General features: G+C 37.1%; 1 protein-coding gene across 1 annotated transcript in view; it reads left to right on the forward strand.

Moving 5' to 3' along the window:
• LOC121377232 (diacylglycerol kinase theta-like) overlaps positions 1-21,446 on the forward strand; it is a 114,493-nt gene that overhangs the window by 68,870 nt on the left and 24,177 nt on the right. Inside the window, exons 4-13 of the mRNA XM_041505141.1 lie at positions 3,520-3,608; positions 6,425-6,556; positions 7,414-7,543; positions 12,523-12,749; positions 15,203-15,275; positions 16,167-16,283; positions 17,111-17,208; positions 17,585-17,657; positions 19,071-19,215; positions 20,712-20,817. Of these exons, the coding sequence (XP_041361075.1) occupies positions 3,520-3,608; positions 6,425-6,556; positions 7,414-7,543; positions 12,523-12,749; positions 15,203-15,275; positions 16,167-16,283; positions 17,111-17,208; positions 17,585-17,657; positions 19,071-19,215; positions 20,712-20,817 (1,190 nt within the window). The remainder of the gene's footprint in view (positions 1-3,519; positions 3,609-6,424; positions 6,557-7,413; positions 7,544-12,522; positions 12,750-15,202; positions 15,276-16,166; positions 16,284-17,110; positions 17,209-17,584; positions 17,658-19,070; positions 19,216-20,711; positions 20,818-21,446) is intronic.

The raw sequence follows: 21,446 nt of genomic DNA on the forward strand, positions 1-21,446 counted from the left end.
TTGTAATTACAGATCAAATATATTTTTCTGCATACAATATTAGTGGCTGTATATTAAACGTGTTTCTCATCGTTATACTATTTGTACTAGCTAGGTTAAATTAAATTATATTTCCTAATATATATTTTTTTTGTACGTACGAAATTATTTGAAGACAAAATCTGGTTTGGGCTTCTTACAAATATTAAGATGACCAGAAACACATTGAATATACAGACACTGATATTCTAAACAAGAAAATATATTTAATATGTAAGTTTAATAGTAGAAATATTTTATTAGCCGGAAACATCTTACAATGCAGCATACTCGGGAATGTCCCTTTAAGTAATTGCAATGTTGCTAATAGGAATGTCACCTAAAGAAGGAGATAAAGCTGAAAAACGAAGATTTGAGGGAGGGGTCAGGATATTCATATTTACAAAATAAGACTTTTGACAACATTTTGACATTTGTAGCATTTGACAACTTTTTAGTTTTTCACTGGCCATTGGGCATGGCAGTGGTAGTTATTTACTAGCCCAACATTGAATATCACTGGTCGTGGGAGTGGGGCTACCATAATCTAGAAGCTTTGAATTGCTTTTTTTTCACCATATGTTTTTTTTTTCAATGCTGAAAATATATACTGACTCTTAATAGGTTTTGTTGAGTATATAAAAACTTGTAAACATTTGACAGTGTTTTGTCGTGGGGGTTTTTCAGTTTGTGAGTATTACCACATGTATGTACAGTCTTAAGATTTCAAATTTCATGGGAAACACTTTTTCGGTTCCGTGCTTTGTGATCATGGGAACCCATTTTGATACCATTGATTTAAATTATTATTATTATTGCAAAAATCTGACAGAGACATGTCTTCAAAATCAATATAAAGTAGATTTTTGACACACCCTCTCATTATACGCATGCTGTTGTGATTTTGACAGCTAAATAAAAATAATAGTTTAGGCCTACGTCATTTCCTCCCATAATGAAAGTACAGGAAATAGTGGAGCCTATTCGATTGCCACCTTCAGTACTCAAGCACAAGTGTGACATCAACTGTTTTCAGCTTCAGTGATAGTACTATTAGTAGTCAGAAGGTTAAATATTTTCTACAAAAGTATATTTTAATTTCTTCTTCTGCATTCAGTTTGTTTATGCTTCTTGAATTCTAATCATGAGTTTTACTACTATTTTCTTGACACTTATATTTAAAAAGATATACCACAAATAATTTGTGTCAATAATTTTGGTTCAAATGTGTAATGCATTTGATTGGACGCCTTTTCGAACTCTGATTCAGGAACACTGAGAAGCTCTGTTAACACAACAATCTGAGTCTTGTGATTGTGTCAAACACGCTCTTCAGTAGTGTGATGTTAGAAATATAATTTTAAAAAATAAAGTTATATATAATTATATATTATTAGTCTCCTACCGGTCCAACCAGAGGGGACTATAAGTTTCATCTCTGTCCTTCTGTCTGTCACACATATGTTTTTCGGATGTTTCTTGCAGAAGGCTTTGAGATATTGAGCTGAAATGTAGCTATGTATAGCTTTATCGTGTACTGTTACAGATCAGGGTTGACTTTCATGGTGATTTACCCATTTGTGACGGAGTTGTGGTCCCTGAACTTAGGAGATATGAAAAGAAAATTTCCTGACTTTTGTTTTGTAATATTGAAGTGAAATTTTGCATATAGCTTTACCATGTACTGTTACTGAGCAAGTGTAACTGTCATTGTGATTTACCCACTTTTCACAGATGTTTGGCCCTTGAATTTAGGAGATACGAAAAAATTTTTGGGTCAGGTAGGAGACGTGTATTACTTTAACAGTATTCTCAAAATGCTTGTTTTCGTTGAATAGTCGTACTGAATATAATGATCATGGAAATAAAATTTCTGTTTCGTGATTTTACCAAAATGGTACCGGAAACAATCGTTACCATGAAATCCAAAGGCTTGATATTGTACTATACTCTTCAAAAGAAGAAACGCAAAACCACATTGTCGTAACATTTGGAGAATTGATTTAATTATTGAATGGTGAGTCCGATAATTACCAAATGTTGCAGGATTGTTCACAATTCACTCTAGTCCATTGTGAGTAAGAGATAGGACACACCACCAAGGTCAAGGTCATCTGGAGTCAATACCGGGTGTGGCCTCCGCGTGTGTTGACAACTGCCTGGCACCGCCTGCCCATTGAAGCAACCAGAGTACGGATGACGTCCCGGGGGATGGTGGCCCACTCGGCCTGCAAGGCTGCTGCCAGCTCGGGCAGGGTCTGGGGCTGTGGTTGTCGCTGTCGGAGGCGTCGGTCCAACTCGTCCCATAGATGCTCAATTGGGTTCAAATCCGGTGATGTCGATGGCCAAGGAAGGACATTAATGTTGTTGTTCTGTAGGAAAGCCGTTGTGAGACGTGCTGTGTGAGGCCTGGCGTTGTCATGTTGGAACACTGCGTTGGCGTTGGCCATAAACTGGAACGATGTGTGGCCGGAGGATCTGGTCAATGTAGCCCTGTGCATTCAGGTTGCCCTGCACGTGGACCAGGTCAGTTCTGCCAGTGTGTGAGATGGCTGCCCACACCATGACACTACCCCCGCCGAATCTGTCCACTTCCTGCACGCAGTTTGCCGCATAACGTTCACCACGACGCCTATACACGCGACATCTTCCATCATGACGTCGGAGCAGAAATCGGGACTCGTCACTGAACCACACCTGTCTCCATCGCAGTTGAGGCCATTGTCGATGAATCTGGCACCACTGCAGTCGGAGTCGACGGTGTTGTGGTGTTAAGATGACACCTCGAACTGGACGTCTGGCACGAATTCCTACCTCACGTAGGCGGTTCCGTACGGTCTGGTCGGACATCCTGCGCAAACCTGGTATTGCTGCGGCTGTGGAGGTGGCAGTAGTCAATCGTTCCCGAAGGTGGCGTACCCGGATGTAGCGGTCCTGCCCGGGGGTAGTGGTTGACCGGATCTAGGGAGGTCACGTGTTGATCCATGTTGCTGGTAACGGTCCCACAGTCTGGAGATGGTGCTTGGGGACACATGGAATGCCCTGGCAACGGCTGTTCTGGATTCGCCTGCGTCTAGTCGGCCGATGGCATTGTTTCTCTGCGGTTCACTGAGACGTGGCATGTCCTGGATTGTCAACTGTCGGCCAGATACAGAGGCCAGGCAAGCGAACACCCTGCACTTTTATACTGTCGGTGTTCATGTTGCACGTGCAGACAACGCACGTGCAGTGGTGACATGGTTTGCACGTGGCTGCGTTTTTGCGAATATTCACATTTTGGAACTTTATTGTACAGTAGCTGCGTTTTATCGAATGTAACCGTGGGAATGTGTTTGGGACATGCAATGACCTTATATTCACAAAGCATGAACCGGTAGGAAACATAAAATCGGAGTTATAACCCATTTGTACCCTTTTGCGTTTCTTTTTTTGAAGAGTATATTATGTGTAACACAAGTTGTAAATATTTGTACGTACAATGTATTTTCTCTTGTTTTTCAGTTTGTGAGTATTATGCACATCTGGACTGTCAAGACTTTGTGGTCAGCGACTGTAAAGAGTGCGCTACGTACCAGCCCCAGAGAGAGAAGGTCAGTCTCAGTGATACATGTTTATTAAAGTCACACACCTCGGTTTTAGCCTGTGAAAATGGATACCTATGCTTGGCTCAGACTGTCAACTGCCAGCAGAAAGTTGGCCAACTCTATGGTTGCATTATAATTTCTTCCTACTGACGACTTACGACTAGCTAATGGGTTATACGTTTAGAATCGAGTTGTAAGATCGCTCAGACTAGCTACTGGAGAGTCATAAAGTCGTGTCAGCAGAAAATTGGCCAACTTTGTGATGGTAGTTGGTAGTTTGAGCCTAGCGGAAGTTTGGTTATCTACAGACATGTAAAGCATCTGGATAAAGTTATACTTGAGTGATGTATCCTACTTTTGTCTGTAGGAAACATTGTCACTACACGGGACAATACATTCTATTCGTGTTGAAAGGACTAAAGGATCACACCAACTCTAATAGGAGCCCAGTGGTAAAGCTTGATACGCGGTCATTCTGGGATCAATCCCCGTCAGTGTGATGGACCACTAAGCTATTTCTCACTCTAGCCAGTGCACCACGACTGGTATATTAAAGGCTGTGGTATGTGGTATTATGTCTGTGGGATGGTGCATTTGAAAGATCCCTTGCTGCTAATAGAAAAACTTAGTCCATGAAGTGGTAACAGCGGGTTTTATCTCTCAATATCTCTGTGGTCCATAACCATATGTCTGATGCCATATAACTGTAAATAATATGTGCTGAGTGCGTCGTTAAATAGAACATTTCTTTCTTTGTTTATTTCAATGCTTATTTTATGTCAACTAGTTAAAATTATAATCTGGGTACATGGTGTGTCACAATACACCGATGTATCACGATACTGCTGCTGACGATACGATACATGATAGCCTTGCTTGTGTGTTGATACATCTATGTATCATGATACTGCTGATGATACGATACACGATAGCCTTGCTTGTGTGTCTGTACATCAGTGCATCACTACACTGCTGACAATATGATACACGATAGCCTTGCTTGTGTGTTGATACATCGATGTTTCACAATACTCTTGCTGACAATACGATACACGATAGCCTTGCTTGTGTCGATACATCGATGTATCACGATACTGCTGCTGACGATAGGTAGGTGTATCATGACACCCCAGAAAACACTGTAAATCAGGTATCATGATACATATTGTATTGCGCATTATGTATCGTGATATATATCACATATCGTATTGTGAGGTACGTGTATCGTAACACCCTAGAAAACACTGTGAATCTGGTATCATGATGCATATCGTATTGCAGGTTATGTATCGTGATATATATCACATATCGTATTGCGAGGTACGTGTATCATAACACCCTAGAAAACACTGTGAATCAGGTATCATGATGCATATCGTATTGCAGGTTATGTATCGTGATATACATCACATATCGTATTGCGAGGTACGTGTATCGTAACACCCTAGAAAACACTGTGAATCAGGTATCATGATGCATATCGTATTGCACGTTATGTATCGTGATATATATCACATATTGTATTGAGAGGTACGTGTATCGTAACACCCTAGAAAACACTGTGAATCAGGTATCATGATGCATATCGTATTGCAGGTTATGTATCGTGATATATATCACATATTGTATTGCGAGGTACGTGTATCGTAACACCCTAGAAAACACTGTGAATCAGGTATCATGATGCATATCGTATTGCAGGTTATGTATCGTGATATATATCACATATCGTATTGTGAGGTACGTGTATCGTAACACCCTAGAAAACACTGTGAATCAGGTATCATGATGCATATCGTATTGCAGGTTATGTATCGTGATATATATCACATATTGTATTGCGAGGTACGTGTATCGTAACACCCTAGAAAACACTGTGAATCAGGTATCATGATGCATATCGTATTGCAGGTTATGTATCGTGATATATATCACATATCGTATTGTGAGGTACGTGTATCGTAACACCCTAGAAAACACTGTGAATCAGGTATCATGATGCATATCGTATTGCAGGTTATGTATCGTAATATATATCACATATCGTATTGCGAGGTACGTGTATCGTAACACCCTAGAAAACACTGTGAATCAGGTATCATAATGCATATCGTATTGCAGGTTATGTATCGTGATATATATCACATATTGTATTGTGAGGTAGGTGTATCATGACACCCCTAGAAAATATTATGTATCGGGTATCATGATACATATAGTATTGCAGGTTATGTATCGTGATATATATCACATATTGTATTGTGAGGTAGGTGTATCATGACACCCCTAGAAAATATTATGTATCAGGTATCATGATACATATAGTATTGCAGGTTATGTATCATGATATATATTACATATTGTATTGTGAGGTACATATGTAGGTGTATCATAAAACCCCTTGAAAATACGGTATTAGGTATTGTGATACATAATGTATTGCAGGTTATGTATCGTGATATATATTACATATCGTATTTCGAGGTACGTGTATCATGACACCCCTATCGTATTGCACGTTATGTTTCGTGATATATATCACATCTTGAGGTAGGCGCATTGTGACATCCCTACAGAGTACATACATTGTATATTGTTTGGCATATTGTTTAAAAAATGTAGCATCTGGGCCCGTCCAGACTCAATCTCTAATGACGTCGCACATATGCAGTTTGTATGGCATTGTCATGACATTAGTGTCTCAGACTCTAATTATTAGAGTCTCGAGTCTAGACTCTAAAAGTTTTATAAGCACCAGGTCTGTTTTTATGTAGTTCTGATGTTGAGTGGAGTTGACACTGTGTTGTTGTTTTTCTCTGCAGGCGTCTGTCATCCACTACCACCACTGGCGCGAGGGGAACCTGCCGCCCAACTCGAAGTGTGTCGCCTGTAAGAAAACCTGCTGGTCTTCAGAGTGCTTGGCCGGCATGCGCTGCGAGTGGTGCGGAGTCACGGTAAGTTCGACTCACACACAGAATAATATACACACTAGGAAGACCATGGGCTGAGGTATTAGGGAGTGACGGTAAGTTCGACTCACATAATAATATACACACTGGGAAGACCATGGGCTGGGGTGTGAGGGAGTCACGGTACGTTCGACTGACACACAGAATAATATACACACTAGGAAGACTATGGGCTGAGGTATTAGGGAGTGACGGTAAGTTCGACTCACATAATAATATATACACTGGGAAGACCATGGGCTGAGGTGTGAGGGAGTCATGGTAAGTTCGACTCACACACAGAATAATATACACACTGGGAAGACCATGGGCTGAGGTGTGAGTGAGTCACTAAGTTCGACTCACACACACAATAATATACACACTGGGAAGACCATGGGCTGAGGTGTGAGTGAGTCACTAAGTTCGACTGACACACACAATAATAGAATAATATACACACTGGGAAGACCATGGGCTGGGGTGTGAGGGAGTCATGGTACGTTCGACTGACACACAGAATAATAGAATAATATACACACTGGGAAGACCATGGGCTGAGGTGCTAAGTTTGTGTGAATCCACCTGCCTATGTCAGTAAATAACTCATTATTCATTATTTCACTCACATGTTCATTCATTCATACATTCATCTTAACCTTTCCATCCATGTATCCATCCGTTCATCCATCCATCCATCCATCCATCCATCATAAACAGCCATCTGTCCATCTAATAATTTTACCTATCCACCCATTAACCCATCCATCCATTATTCATCCATCCAATTTTGAGCTCAGTGTTACCAGAGTCTTAACAAAACCAAACTATAACTTTCACTTTCACTTTTATTTTGATTCCAGGCCCACGCCCAGTGCTACCGGAGCCTGCCCGTGGAGTGCAAGTTTGGCAGTTTGCGTGACATCATGCTGCCCCCCAGCTGTCTGACCGTCCCCAGGATGGACGTTCCCGTAGAAACCATTCTTGGACTAAGTAGGAAAAACAGTATAATGGATGCTTACGGGCTGTCTTGTTTGTCAGAAGCCAGTGACATTCATTTTATTTTGTCTTTATTAAAACAAATAGCCATGGTCAATGCTAAACACTTGTACAGTTAAACCTCTCGAAACCAGACCCTCTGTAAACAGGAATTCCCTCAAAACCAGACCTTTTTCGCAGCCCCTTTTTAAATATTTGTACAGAAGAGAACAACTCTAAAACTGGATACCTCTTAAAACCAGACTTTTTACTTAGTCCCAAGGGTGTCTGGTTTAGAGAAGTGTCACTGTATATTGCTTACGATCAAGGGCGTACCTAGTCGTGATGGGAGGCAGAGGGAATCAGTTGAACTCCCAGAAAAATACATTTAGCTTAAAAGTGCTCTTTTTGGGGGTTAAAATACCCCTTTTAGTTTGAAAGTGCCCTCTTTTTTTGTTTAAAAATGTTCCTTATACTAAGTATAAAAGTGTTATTTTTAGTTTGAAAGTGCTCTTTTTAGTTTTAAAGGGTCCTTATTAAATTTAAAGTGCTTTTTTGAAAAGACAAAAACACCCTGCTTCCTCTAGTTCAGTAGTGGCCTTTTAAAGTTCAAAAGTGTGCTTTTTTTTAGATAGAAGTGTCCATTTTGTCTGTTTGTAGAAGACCCTCAATTACGGTTCCCTGATTCCCTTTAAATACTGCCACCCCCCTTATTTTTCGACAGGGTATGGCCCTGCTGCAGACCTGTGCATGTAAAACGTTTTAAAGTCCAGACTCGATGCTTTAAGAAAGTCGTTGAATGTTACTGATGTGCTGCTGCTGTTTGGCTTCTGCTTTTTGCTAATCGTCTCTTAACCAACTGTTTGTTTTCATCTTAACCTGACCTCAAACTGAGGGCATTTTCCCCCTGGAACAATGGTCTGGTCTGAACATCCACAAACAGGGCTCTAACTTAACGGCGGCACTGATGGCAATTGCCGTCGTTGAGATATAAATTGTCGTAGGTAGAGATCATCACTGATGGCACATTTGTGCCGTCGATAATAGTGTCAACAATAGCGTAATGTATACACCTGGTGTATATTATTTGCCAATATTTAATATTTGCACATTTAAAAGATGTCTACATATAACAAGATAGGCTTTCAGTCAGGTTTATTTGCTGCAAATGCAGTCGATCTAGGATCAATATCCATCAGTAAACCCATTAGGCTATTTCTCGTTGCAGCCAGTGCACTGTGACTGGTATATCAAAGACTGGTATGTGCTGTCCTGTCTGGGATATAAACAATCCCTTGCTACTAATGGAAAAATGTAGCAGGTTTCCTCTAAGACTGGTATGTGCTATCCTGTCTGGGATATAAACAATCCCTTGCTACTAATGGAAAAATGTAGCAGGTTTCCTCTAAGACAATATGTCAGAATTACTAAATATTTGACATTCTAATAGCCGATGATTAATAAATCAATGTGCTCTAGTGGTGTCTTTAAACAAAACAAACTTTAGTTTGACATCCAATAGCCAATGACTAATAAAATCAATGTGCTCTAGTGGTGTTGTTAAACAAAACAAACTTTTAACATTGGAAGATTTTAAGCCATCCCATTGGCTGTTGGGATGTTCAGAGCAGTCCACTGATTGTTCCAGGGGGGAATGCCATTAGTTTGAGGGCAGGCTAAGTATTCAACAAAAGAGAAAACTTTTAACACAGTTTTGTATGCCAATATAGAAATTAGTATGGCTTGTTCTGAACCAGCGTCATGTTCATTGTCCAGGGCCAAGGTTTCTGCCAGATGGTAAAACGGGTATGGCCCCATACCCAACTCTTTTTCAGATTTTTTGTTTTTTTAAGTTAACCTTTTTGACAAAATTAATTACTATTGTCATTACTGTATGATTTTCTTAACCCTAACCCTAAACTTACCCATTTTCTTTATTGGGGAGGCTCTCCATACCCGCTGTTGACTGTGGTTGCATTCCATAGCACCATACCCAAAAGTGTCTTTCTGGCAGAAACACTGAGGGCTGCGGAATTGCACTTGCCCACTCGCCCACTCGCCCGAAATGGTGAAAAAAACATACCAGGCGAATCAAGATCAAAAACCCACTTGCCTGTCGGGCGGACTCAAAATTTTGAGTAAAACTGTGTTGATGAATGGTTTGTTTTATATAAGGCAAATGAAAGTGGTTGTAAGATTTGAGGAAACATCTCGGGCTAGTGATATTATCTGTGGGCTAGTGGATTTTTTAATTTGCTAGCCTGATTGGCTATAAAAAAATATATAATTCAACAGGCCTGATTATTGGCTATAAAAAAAAAAAAAAATTCCACAGGCCTGATTAATTATCTAATAAAATGGAACCTCTCAAGACAGGACCCTCTATAAACTGGACACCTCTCCAGACCAGACCCTCTATAAACTGGAAACCTTCAAGACCGGACCCTCTGTAAACTGGAATTCCCTCAAAACCGGACGTTTTACAGAGTCCCATTTTAAAAACCAGTACAGATCTTAACCTTTCTGAACAGGACCCCTCTTATAACCCGAACATTGGTCTTAGTCCCAAGGGTGTCCGGTTTGAAGGGGTTTCTCTGTATTAAAATGGCTTTATTTTCTCAGTCGCTAGTGAGTTGGTGGGTGTGTGTGTGGTATAATCCTGTTGCAGTTTATAAAGAAACTATAACATTAGCTATAGATATATCAGTTGTTGTTATGAAGTGTGGGTGGGTGTGGGTGAGTGTGTGTGTGCACATGCGTGTGCATGCGTACACGCATGCATGTGTGCATGCGTGCATGCATGTGTGTGTGGTACAATCCTGTTGCAGTTCATAAAGAAACTATAACATATTAGTTATAGATAATATCAGTTGTTGTTAGTGAGGTGTGTGTGTGTGTATGTGCGCGTGTGTGTGTGTGCATGCATGTATGTGTGTGTGTGGTATAATCCTGTTGCAGTTCATAAAGAGACTATAACATATTAGTTATAGATAATATCAGTTGTTAGTGAGGTGTGTGTATGTGTGTGCGTGCATGCATGCATGTGTGCATGCGTGTGTGTGGTATAATCCTGTTGCAGTTCATAAAGGGACTATAACATATTTACTATCAGTAGTATTACATGTCTTCTAGTTTGTTGTTGTCTTGTGTCCTTTTTCTGTTTGCAAGATGCATGTTTGGTGTTGTGTGCTGCTTTAGCTGTTAAAACTTTGTTAAACTTTGTTAAAGGGCCATCATCTGATTTGACATTTGTGCATGTTTGAACACATTTCACTCACTTAAATCATATTCAGATACACTTTAAAATAATGATTCCAGCTCAGATAAACAGATCTTACTGTGATCAGTTCAGATTTCATCACACTATTTATTCATTCATTCAAATAAGATTTTCTTTTTGTCATTCTTTTTGCACATTTACTAATGTCTATCAGTCAAAAATGGTGTAAAATCACTTATTGTTGTTTTTCCTCCGTCCCCCCACCTCCCTCCCAACAATGTCCTCATTACCGGTAGTGGTACATCAAAGTCTGTGGTATCTACTGTCCTGTCTGTAGTAAAGTACAGATAAAATATCCCTTGCGGCTTTTCTTTCGTGGTATTGGTATGTGCAGCCCTGTAAAAGATGCTTGGCAAGTAATGATGGGCAGTCTGTAGCAGTAGCAGGTTTTTTCTCTAATACACAATGTTTTACACCTGATAGTTGATGATTAAACAAAGTGCTGGGGTGTCATGTATCATTAAAAATAATGTATGAGTACCCGGTACTGCGTGTAAAACAAGAATGTAATTAAATCTACTACTAAACTTGCAAAACTTAAAATGATATACATCTATACATGTATATTCCAAACGCATTAACACAACACACATTCCTAAAACAAGAATGTTATTAAATCTACTACTAAACTTGCAAAACTTAAAATGATATACATGTATACATGTATATTCCAAACGCATTAACACAACACACATTCCTAAAACAAGAATGTTATTAAATCTACTACTAAACTTGCAAAACTTAAAATGATATACACATATACAAGAATGTATCTATTCCAAACTTAAAATGCTATTAACACAACACACATTCCTAAAACAAGAATGTTATTAAATCTACCATTAAACTTGCAAACTTAAAATGATATACACATATAAATGTATATTCCAAACCCATTAACACAACACACATTCCTAAAACAAGAATGTTATTAAATCTACTACTAAACTTGCAAAACTTAAAATGATATACATCTATACATGTATATTCCAAACGCATTAACACATTCCTAAAACAAGAATGTAATTAAATCTACTACTAAACTTGCAAAACTTAAAATGATATACACGTATAAATTTATATTCCAAACCCATTAACACAACACAATTTATTAGAATAAATAAATGCTTACATGTCAAAATGTTTGTAAACATCGAAGATTCATTTTACTAAATTTATGCTCAAGCCATATGAAAACTGTTTACATATACAAACATGCCTTACAATGGGCCAAACACATTAACACAACACACATTCCTAAAACAAGGTCAGCATTAACACAACACACATTCCTAAAACATGCCTTACAATGGGTCAGTAATTATATGCTTAGAATCTCTGCAAATTGGTCACATGAATCAACAGTTGTATATTTTAAAATTAATTTATGCTTGAAAACGTATCAAAATTGTAGATATAGATGCTCATACCGTTGCTGTTTGCATGCATAAGTCTGTAAAAAAATTAAAATGAAAATAAAAATAATAATTACAAAATTATTTTTTTTTAAACTAAATTATTTTTAAAAAACAACATAATTATACAAAGACAGAATCTAAACTGTTGATAATTTAATGTTTACATGATATAAAAATTATTAAAAAAATCCTAGTTAAAAAACTTTATTTATAAAAGCTTTGCTAACTGTTTACATGATATAGAAATTCTTTCAACAAGACATTTGTACAAAGGCATTAGGTGCCGTGTTTTTCAGATCTCACTAAATCCGACACTGCCCAGCCCGACGGTTTTACGTTCGACAACTTTACCACTGTCCGCTACTCCTCCACCTCCGCAAACGCTCTCTCTCACGACTGGGGCTGCAGGAGCCTCCCCACTAGGCCATCCCTAAACAATATGTTGACTTGCTGTAACCCAGCACGCCATTTTAACGATGGCTTTGTAGGTAGGCATTTTCATTTTATCCAAAACGCCTTTTTAGTTATCACTTAATAGGAAGTGATTTAACCCAGCACGCCATTTTAATGATGGCTTCGTAGGTAGGCATTTTTTTTTAATCCAAAAAGCCTTTTTAATTATCGCTTAATATATAGAGATTTTAACCCAGCACGCCATTTTAATGATGGCTTTGTAAGTAGGCATTTTCATTTTATCCAAAATGTCTTTTTAGTTGTCGCTTAATACATAGAGATTTTAACCCAATAGGCTTTGTAGGTAGGCATTTTTATTTTATCCAAAATGTGATTTTAATTATTGCTTCGTAGACCCATGTAGAGATTTTAATCCAGCATGTTGACTTGCTGTAACCCAGCACGCCATTGTAATGATGGCTTCGTAGGTAGGCATTTTCATTTTATCCGGCATGCACTTTTTATGATTGTTTACCCAAAACTCCATTTTAATTATCGCTTAACAGGTAGTGATTTTAATCCAGCAGTCTTTGTAGGTAGGCATTTTTGTTTTATCCAAAACACCTTTTTTTCTTTTATTGCTTCATAGACCTATGGCAGTTTTGAAAAGATTTTACCAAAGACAAAACCTCACCTATAACGGAGCCTACATATGGCAATTTTAAAACAGGAACTTTGCAAGAAATAAACACAAAATTAAAAAGCAAATATGATCCCTTTCACTGATGGCAGTCATTTTTATTTATCATCATCGGTAAATCAAAGTCGACAGTTCATATCGCAGCTACATCAATTGTCATCAGCTTTGTCATCAGCTTTGTCATCAGCACTGTCGTCACGTTCAAGCCATACTTGCATGTAATATTGTATACTGAACAGCATTAAAAATACACCAGTAAGATTTTCTCTGTCAGTATTGACTTTTAATATCTAAAATGCAACATTAAAAAAAAATTATATGTTCAGAGATTTATGTAAAAGAGTACTGAAGTAATTTTTACAAATTTAATCTTGTTAAAAAGACATCAAAATAACTTTGGATGTACCACTGGTGTGTTTTAATGTTGTTCAGGGCATTTTATTTCAGTGCTGTGACTGCAATACAGACTGGCTAATAAACTTGTGCTTTGATCGTTGCATGTACGTGTTTATAAAGAAAGTCACTTAAATTTTATTTATGTCAGATGCATGACTGTAACTGTATCTCAAAGTTTGAAACCAATAATGGAAACCATTTTCTGGTAACTTAATTCACTCTTTGAAAGAATTTGAGAGTGTTTTTATAGCACTTGTTTACTTCATTAGACACTAATTTTAGGGTATTATATTTCAGACAATTATAACTTTATGTATGTTCACCTCAGGTTTATTTTAAGTGGTTATCACAGACTGTCAAATGTCATGCAAGTCAATGCAATAGGTTCAAATCCCGCCAACTCACACTTTTTTATTTTTCGAATATTAATCATACGGTAAAAAAGGAAATCTATAAACAATTTTGAGTATATAGTGTCATACCCAAATGATATTTTTGGAGGATGACATTTGACCTGTTTTACCCTCTGGCAGAAACCCTGTAGACTGAGAAATCAACTTTGTATGACTAGTTGACTTAGTGCTGTCTAGTGTACTGAACTATACATGTAGAAGTGAATGTGTGTGTGTGATAATTTGTTTACTGAATCTGGTAGAGATATATATATATATATATATGCATTTTTCATATACATGTAAGGGACTGCTGTTTGTTTATTGGAAATAATTTTAAAATGTCTGAATATTGTAGAGAGCAAAGGCTGTATATATAAAAATAATAATACAGCACTGGGGCTACGAATAATAACCAAATTACACCAGTTTTACACATTGTTTTAGTTTAAAAATTACGATTATTATCCACGTGGTTCAACATAACGGGTTAATAATAATCATACGAAGCACACGTGTAATAACAAGTGTAATGACGTAATTTTGGGAAGCGACGTCATAACATGACATTGCTTCTCCAGTCCTAGCACAGACTGTGCATTTGAAATATGATGTCATTTCATCGTCTCCTAGTTGTGGCTGGAACATTTTAAGACGGCCCTTGTTATTCATAAAGAAAAATATTTACAATAATAATACGAATAATAAAGAAATTATTACACTCACATATGTGTCGTACTGATTTTACTTGTGTCTGGGTTCATGTATTACCCTCGCTCTGCTCGGGCAATAAAAAAAATCCAGACATTCGTTTCGTAAAATCAATACGACACAGAAGTTTGTATAATAATGACTATGTCTGTCCCAGGAAACATGACAATATGTGTATTGCCCTTAGAATTAAAATCCTTATTATATTCATAATTAGAATTCAAACCAACTGTGTAATCAAAAGATGATCAGTTGGTTTAAACTGACACTAGCATAATTTGTGAACTTCACCAAAATAGCCGTCTCAAACTTACAATACCTACTCTTAATTTTTAAATTTCCAACCACATAGAAATTTATGACTAATATGTATTTCTACTGCAGGTGGGTGCTGTATCTTTCCACAGGGAAATATTTGTGTATTTTCTAAATAAGGACACCTTCTTATACTGGCATGGTTATGTGGGTGGCCTTTAATTACAGGTTCCATAGTACATTTGAATGTTAATTGTACCTGTCAGTTTTCACTGAATTAATTTTATGTCTATAAAATTAACATGTTTTTTTTTCCTTCTCTTTTTCTCCTTTCATCTTCTCCTGATTGTCATGGATGTTACCTTACAGACATACCAGGTGAGAAGCTTTTTACTGTTGGATCTTTTTTTATGTTTTTGTTTCGTTTTGTTCTGCTCCTATTGAATTAAAATTTACCTTACTGCTGATAAAAATATTAACCTATGTTGAATATCAACCTAGACATATAGTTTCTTCAAATCTACTGGACCATTTCCAACCAAATTTAGTGGGAAGCTTGACCCGAGAAACAAAATGGGTGTTATTCACTCCTCGAATCTGGTTGGTGTGTGTGGTGCAATGATGGGTGGGTGTACCAGAGAATAACCTCAAATTCAGGCAAAAATGATACAGATATTCAGGTAAAAAATTTAATGTGCTAACCCAAGACCTTTTTACCATGTATTTCATCACTCTACCCTCAAAATTAGTTGTAATCCATGTAAAAATGTATAGTTGTTTCTACTGCTAATATGAATAAATGTTGTTAATCTAGATTCGGCATTTTCATTTAAGTCGGGCAAAAGCCAGCCTGCCTCCCTACACAGATGAAAGCCTGTACATCTATGCTCAATCATTCAGTCATTCATTCATTCATTCATTCATTCTCTCATTCATTCATTCATTCTCTCATTTATTCTCTCATTTATTCTCTCATTCATTCATTCATTCTCTCATTCATTAATTCACTCATTCACTTAGTCATTTTATCATTCATTCTATCATTCATTCATTCACTCACTCAATCATTAATTGATTTATTCATTTGTTTCAGCACGCACAGTGTCTGAGGAATGGTCGTCTAGTGGAGACTCTAAGAATGATGACGAGGAGAAGGAGAGACGATCGCCGAGAGACAAGGAGGGCAAAGACAAGGATAAGGATACCGACAGTCAGTTCACACTTATCTCACTTTGTTCTCACTCTTCTGTGTTCTTCATCTCCCATTGTTCTTGGCCTTTAATGTTCATTATCATCCCTTGTCTGACATCTCTTTCACTGTAATCCTTATCAGTTATCCCCCTTGTCAATTATCTTCCCTTGTTCTCAAACTTCTCTTCCGTTTTATCTCCCCTTGTCAATGAAATCCATATCGATTATCCCCTCATGTTGTCAGTGCTTTCTCAGTTATCTGCCCTTGCTAGACATCCATCCTTTTCAGTAATATCCCTTTGTCACATAATCCTTGTCAGTTCTCTTCCCATGTTCTCAAACATCCCTTCCAGTTATTTCCCCTTATTTTATATCATCAATTATTTCCCCTTTTCAGACATCCTTGCCAGTTATCTTTCCTTATTCTCATATATCGTCAGTTATCTCCCTTTTTTGTCAGACTTATTTTGTCAGTTCTTTCCGGTGCTAGTTTTGATTTAGTAAACTAGTCTGGTAGTGGCAGTCCTCTGGCAATGCAAGAGGAATGAAATGTCCAATAAAGGATTTCCTCAGGTGTGGCTGCCATCCTATAGATGAGGCACTAGACAGATATTCATGGAATCGTCCACTATTTTGCCAAATGCCCATTCAACTCTGTATTTTGAGATATGGCACTGATCACATGTTATGGTATTGTCATTCAGATTTACAACCAGAATAATTTATTCTACTGTTTTCCAAAATTCCTTGATGTACATGTACTTAGTAAAAATGTGTTGCCAAGGAGACAGCTGAACAAAATACTCAACAAAATAGTTTAATATTTAATATGTTAATTATTTTCAGTGGAGATAATTCGAGTGTTTGACGGAAATGCATCACTGCGAAGACGACTGTATCGCACAATATCAGTTCCCAGAAATGCTGCAGCTCAAACCATTCTGGTAACAAAATAACAAAAACATTTTCTTAATCGTTGATTATTTCCCTTTATTTGTGAATTACTTCCCTTTTTTCTAAAAATATCAGGATTGAAAACTGAAATATAACTTTAAATTTCATAGCACACCCTAACAATATAATGATTAAACATTAATTATAGCAATTATACATGAATTAAATATACTTATGATAGTAATATGCATTTAAAAAAGTACTCTTAACATCTCATGGTTCATGGAAAAACACTGACTGATGAAAATTGTATTGCTTGAAAATAGGAAATTTAACATAAACTTTGGCCAAAATACTTCTGCAAATCATGGAAATAAAATTGAAACTCTTTTCTAATATTTCATGATGTGATATTTTTTATTGTAGGAGGCAGCTCTGAAAACATTCCACATATCTGACGACCCCAAGAATTACTATGTGGCTGAGGCCTCTGATGGTGGTATGTTTTTATGTTAGTCGGTTTACTTATTTCTACTTAGTTCTAGTTACTGTAGCATTTGTAACAAATAGTATACACATATGTCAGGGCCTCGTAAGAAACTGATTTATGTGTATTTTTAACTAAATAAGTTGTTATTTGTAATTATGAGAATATATTGTTAGTCATTTTTAAATGAATTTATTGATGTATAATGATTACAAATTTAATAGAAGATCGCTTTACTACATGCCACGATTCTATACAATTACACGCATGGTGGAGTGAGGGGGGGGGGGGGGACTGTATAAAAAGTATTAGTAGTAAATCTTAAGGTAGAAAAGAATTTTCCTAGTAGAATGCAGGAAATTGCGTTTTAGAACATCTAGTTTTCAAAATGTTATGGGCTAACTTACTCCTGAATCCCGTAGTAACTTTGCTTTGCACCCTCAGTCTCAGTTATCCTCCCACCCCCACTCTACTTGCTTCCGACGTACCTGCTACATGCCTCAATTTTTTTTACAATTAGTAATCTTAATAGATTGATAAATTCACCCAAAAAAATCAGCTGTAATATGTCATACATGTTATAACGTTTATGATGCAATATAAATGTGTAATAAAACATGATTTAACGACAGTGGTATAACAGTTGTAGTATAACAATGTTTATAACATTCATGATATAATGACCATGATATGTAATGTGTAACATAAAAGACATGATATGGCAGTTGTAGTATAACAATGTTTATAACACACATGATATAACAACCGTGATATGTAATGTGTAATATATGGCAGTTGTAGTATAACAATGGTTATAATATATCAGCTGAAACCTCTGTAAACTGGACACCCATTGGACCAAGTAAAAAGTCCAGTGATAAGGATTATCCATTTTTTGAGAGGTTCTGTACTGATGCTTCAAAAGGGACTCGGAAGAACGTCCAGTTTTGAGGAAATTCCGGTTTAATTACAAAATGTCTGGTTTTGAGAGGTTTCACTGATTTCTTCGATTGTTGTGATCAATTGTGCTATATCAGTAGTATTATATCGCTGATTGTTGTGATCAATCGTGATATATCAGTCGTATTATATCGCTGATCATTGTGATCAATGTGATATATCAGTCATATTATATCACTGATCATTGTGACCAATCGTGACATATCATTCGTAGTATATTGCTGATCATTGTGACCAATCATGATATATCAGTCGTATTATATCTCTTATCGTATCCAATCATGATATATCAGTCGTATTATATCACTAATCATTGAGATCAATCATGATATATCAGTCGTATTATATCACTAATCACTGAGATCAATCATGATATATCAGTCGTATTATATCACTAATCATTGAGATCAATCATGATATATCAGTCGTATTACATTGCTGATCGTTGTGACTTGTGACTTGCAGGCGAACGTGAGCTGGAGGAAACAAGTCCGATTCGATCTCAGCTGAAGACGCCCGACGGGAAGAGGCCGTCCATTTTTCTACGCTACAGAGAGAAGAATCCCGATAAGGGATACATGAAAATCTACCCTGGAGGCTTGAGATACAGGTAAATATACAGGTGATGTTAGGTGTATACACAGGTGGGTGTTAGGTAAATATACAGGTGATATGCAGGTGATGTAGAGATAAATATACAGGTGATATACAGGTAAATATACAGGTGATGTTAGGTATATACACAGGTGGTGTTAGGTAACTATATAGGTGATATACAGGTAAATATACAGGTGATGTTAGGTATATACACATATAGTGTTAGGTAAATATACAGGTGATATACAGATGATGTAGAGATAAATATACAGGTGATATACAGGTAAATATACAGGGGATATACGTTAAATACATGATATAATTTTTAACTGTATACCGTATATCGCTGTGTATTGGCCGACTCCATGCATTAGCCGACCCCCTAGTTTCACCCTCCAAATCGGCTTTAAAATTATAGACCTTGTATATAAGCCGAGCCCCCTATATAAAACTAACCAAGTCAGATGTCTGTGTGGTCTACAAAATGACAAAGTACATCTGCTTTCAAACGTCATTTGTCACAGCAAACTTATCCGGAAGCAGTAGCCGATTTCTATTTATAGAAATGGTGTCCGATTAATTTATTTCTCGTAAAATATAAGTACCAAGATAGCGAAATATACCTAAACAGAAATAATAATAATAATAGTAGTAGTAATAACAACAACCAGGGCTTTTTTTTTTTTTACATACTTTATGTCAGTAAACATTTATAGGTTACATTTTAAAACTTTATGTCCATTTCTAATTGTTTTAATGTTACAAAGTAGCACAATCCACACGGTTTATTCACTATTCATTCACTCGGGAAGATCGTCAGCAGTGAATTTGTTTTATTCTCTTACATTGTTAATTGCAGCCACATGTTAAAAACACAGTGACTGTTTGAATTGTTGATTGTGCTAATCGGTCTTTTCATTACTAGTCGGCTATACCCTACCATACCCAACCACCCGTGTCGATTAATCCCAAGCCGACAAACAAAACAAATGAAGCTGGAACAATTAATATGTTCACCGGTTTAGTAAGCAGTTTTGTAATGACACGTGACCTGCGAAGTTTTCCGAAATTGTTTTGATCGTTCACCATTTATTGTTGTTTAAACAGATAAATATTACTAAATAACTTTTAAACACCAACATTTATTAAAGATGAACATATATATACAATTTTAATATCTTTTATTTGTAATAGCTTGTGTTAAAATGCAATATTAAACCTTTATGAAAGCGGAAATGCAGAGCACAATAATGACAATAGATCGAGTCGAGCCGTGACGTCACTATTCTAATTTTACATTTCCAATAAAATGTTGACTCCTTAGATAAGCCGACCCCAGCTGTATCAAAAAGTCGGCTAATACACAGCGATATACGGTACTTAATGTTTAAATTCTTTTTTCTTTTTTTTTTAAATTGAATGACTTTTTTCTCCACTGATAATGTTAATTTGACAAAACTACTTTGAATGTATTATCTGGTCATGTTGAGTGTTTTGTGTTTATTTCAGTATCTTCCATCAGGCGACCCCGAGCGGCTATAAAAACATATCCGTGCACCGTGATATGACAGCTGAAGAAGTGATCAAAAAGGCGTCTAGGAAGTTTGGATTGGAGGTAAACATCGTCATCCTAATAAAGTCGACTGTATTAGATAAGTGGGGACGAGATCTAGCTCACCGGCCTCGGTCGTGTCGTGGTTAAGCCGTCGAATATAAGGCTGGTAGGTACAGGGTTCGCAGCCCGGTACCAGCTCCCACCCGGAGCGATTTTTAACGGCTCAGTGGGTAGGTGTAAGACCACTACACCCTCTTCTCTCTCACTGACCAACATGAAAAGCATAGCCTCGGTGGTGTCGTGGTTAAGCCATCAAACATAAGGCTGGTAGGTACAGGGTTCGCAGTAGGGCCTCCACGATTCCAAAATATGGGACTCGAGTACTCGAGGGCCAAACTCGACCCGGACCCGAGTACCCGACACTTACACTAGATGATGATGAGATTAAAGAATAAAGTTAAATAGAATTATACATTTTAATTCCAGGGCTGAACATAGATGCCAAATCATGTCATTGTATTGATAACCGGTTGATATATTTAGTGTTATGATGGATGGACGGCCAGTTTAAAAAAAGAAACTAGCGCATGATCTTATAATTATTGTGTCACTTATATCGTTGATTATCTACTCCTGAAATTATTGTCCTACATTGTCCAGTGTATTATAGTTAATTCCACCTTGTACGG

This window comes from Gigantopelta aegis, chromosome 7 (genome assembly GCF_016097555.1).
Source record: "Gigantopelta aegis isolate Gae_Host chromosome 7, Gae_host_genome, whole genome shotgun sequence".
In the NCBI taxonomy this organism is placed as follows: domain Eukaryota; kingdom Metazoa; phylum Mollusca; class Gastropoda; order Neomphalida; family Peltospiridae; genus Gigantopelta; species Gigantopelta aegis.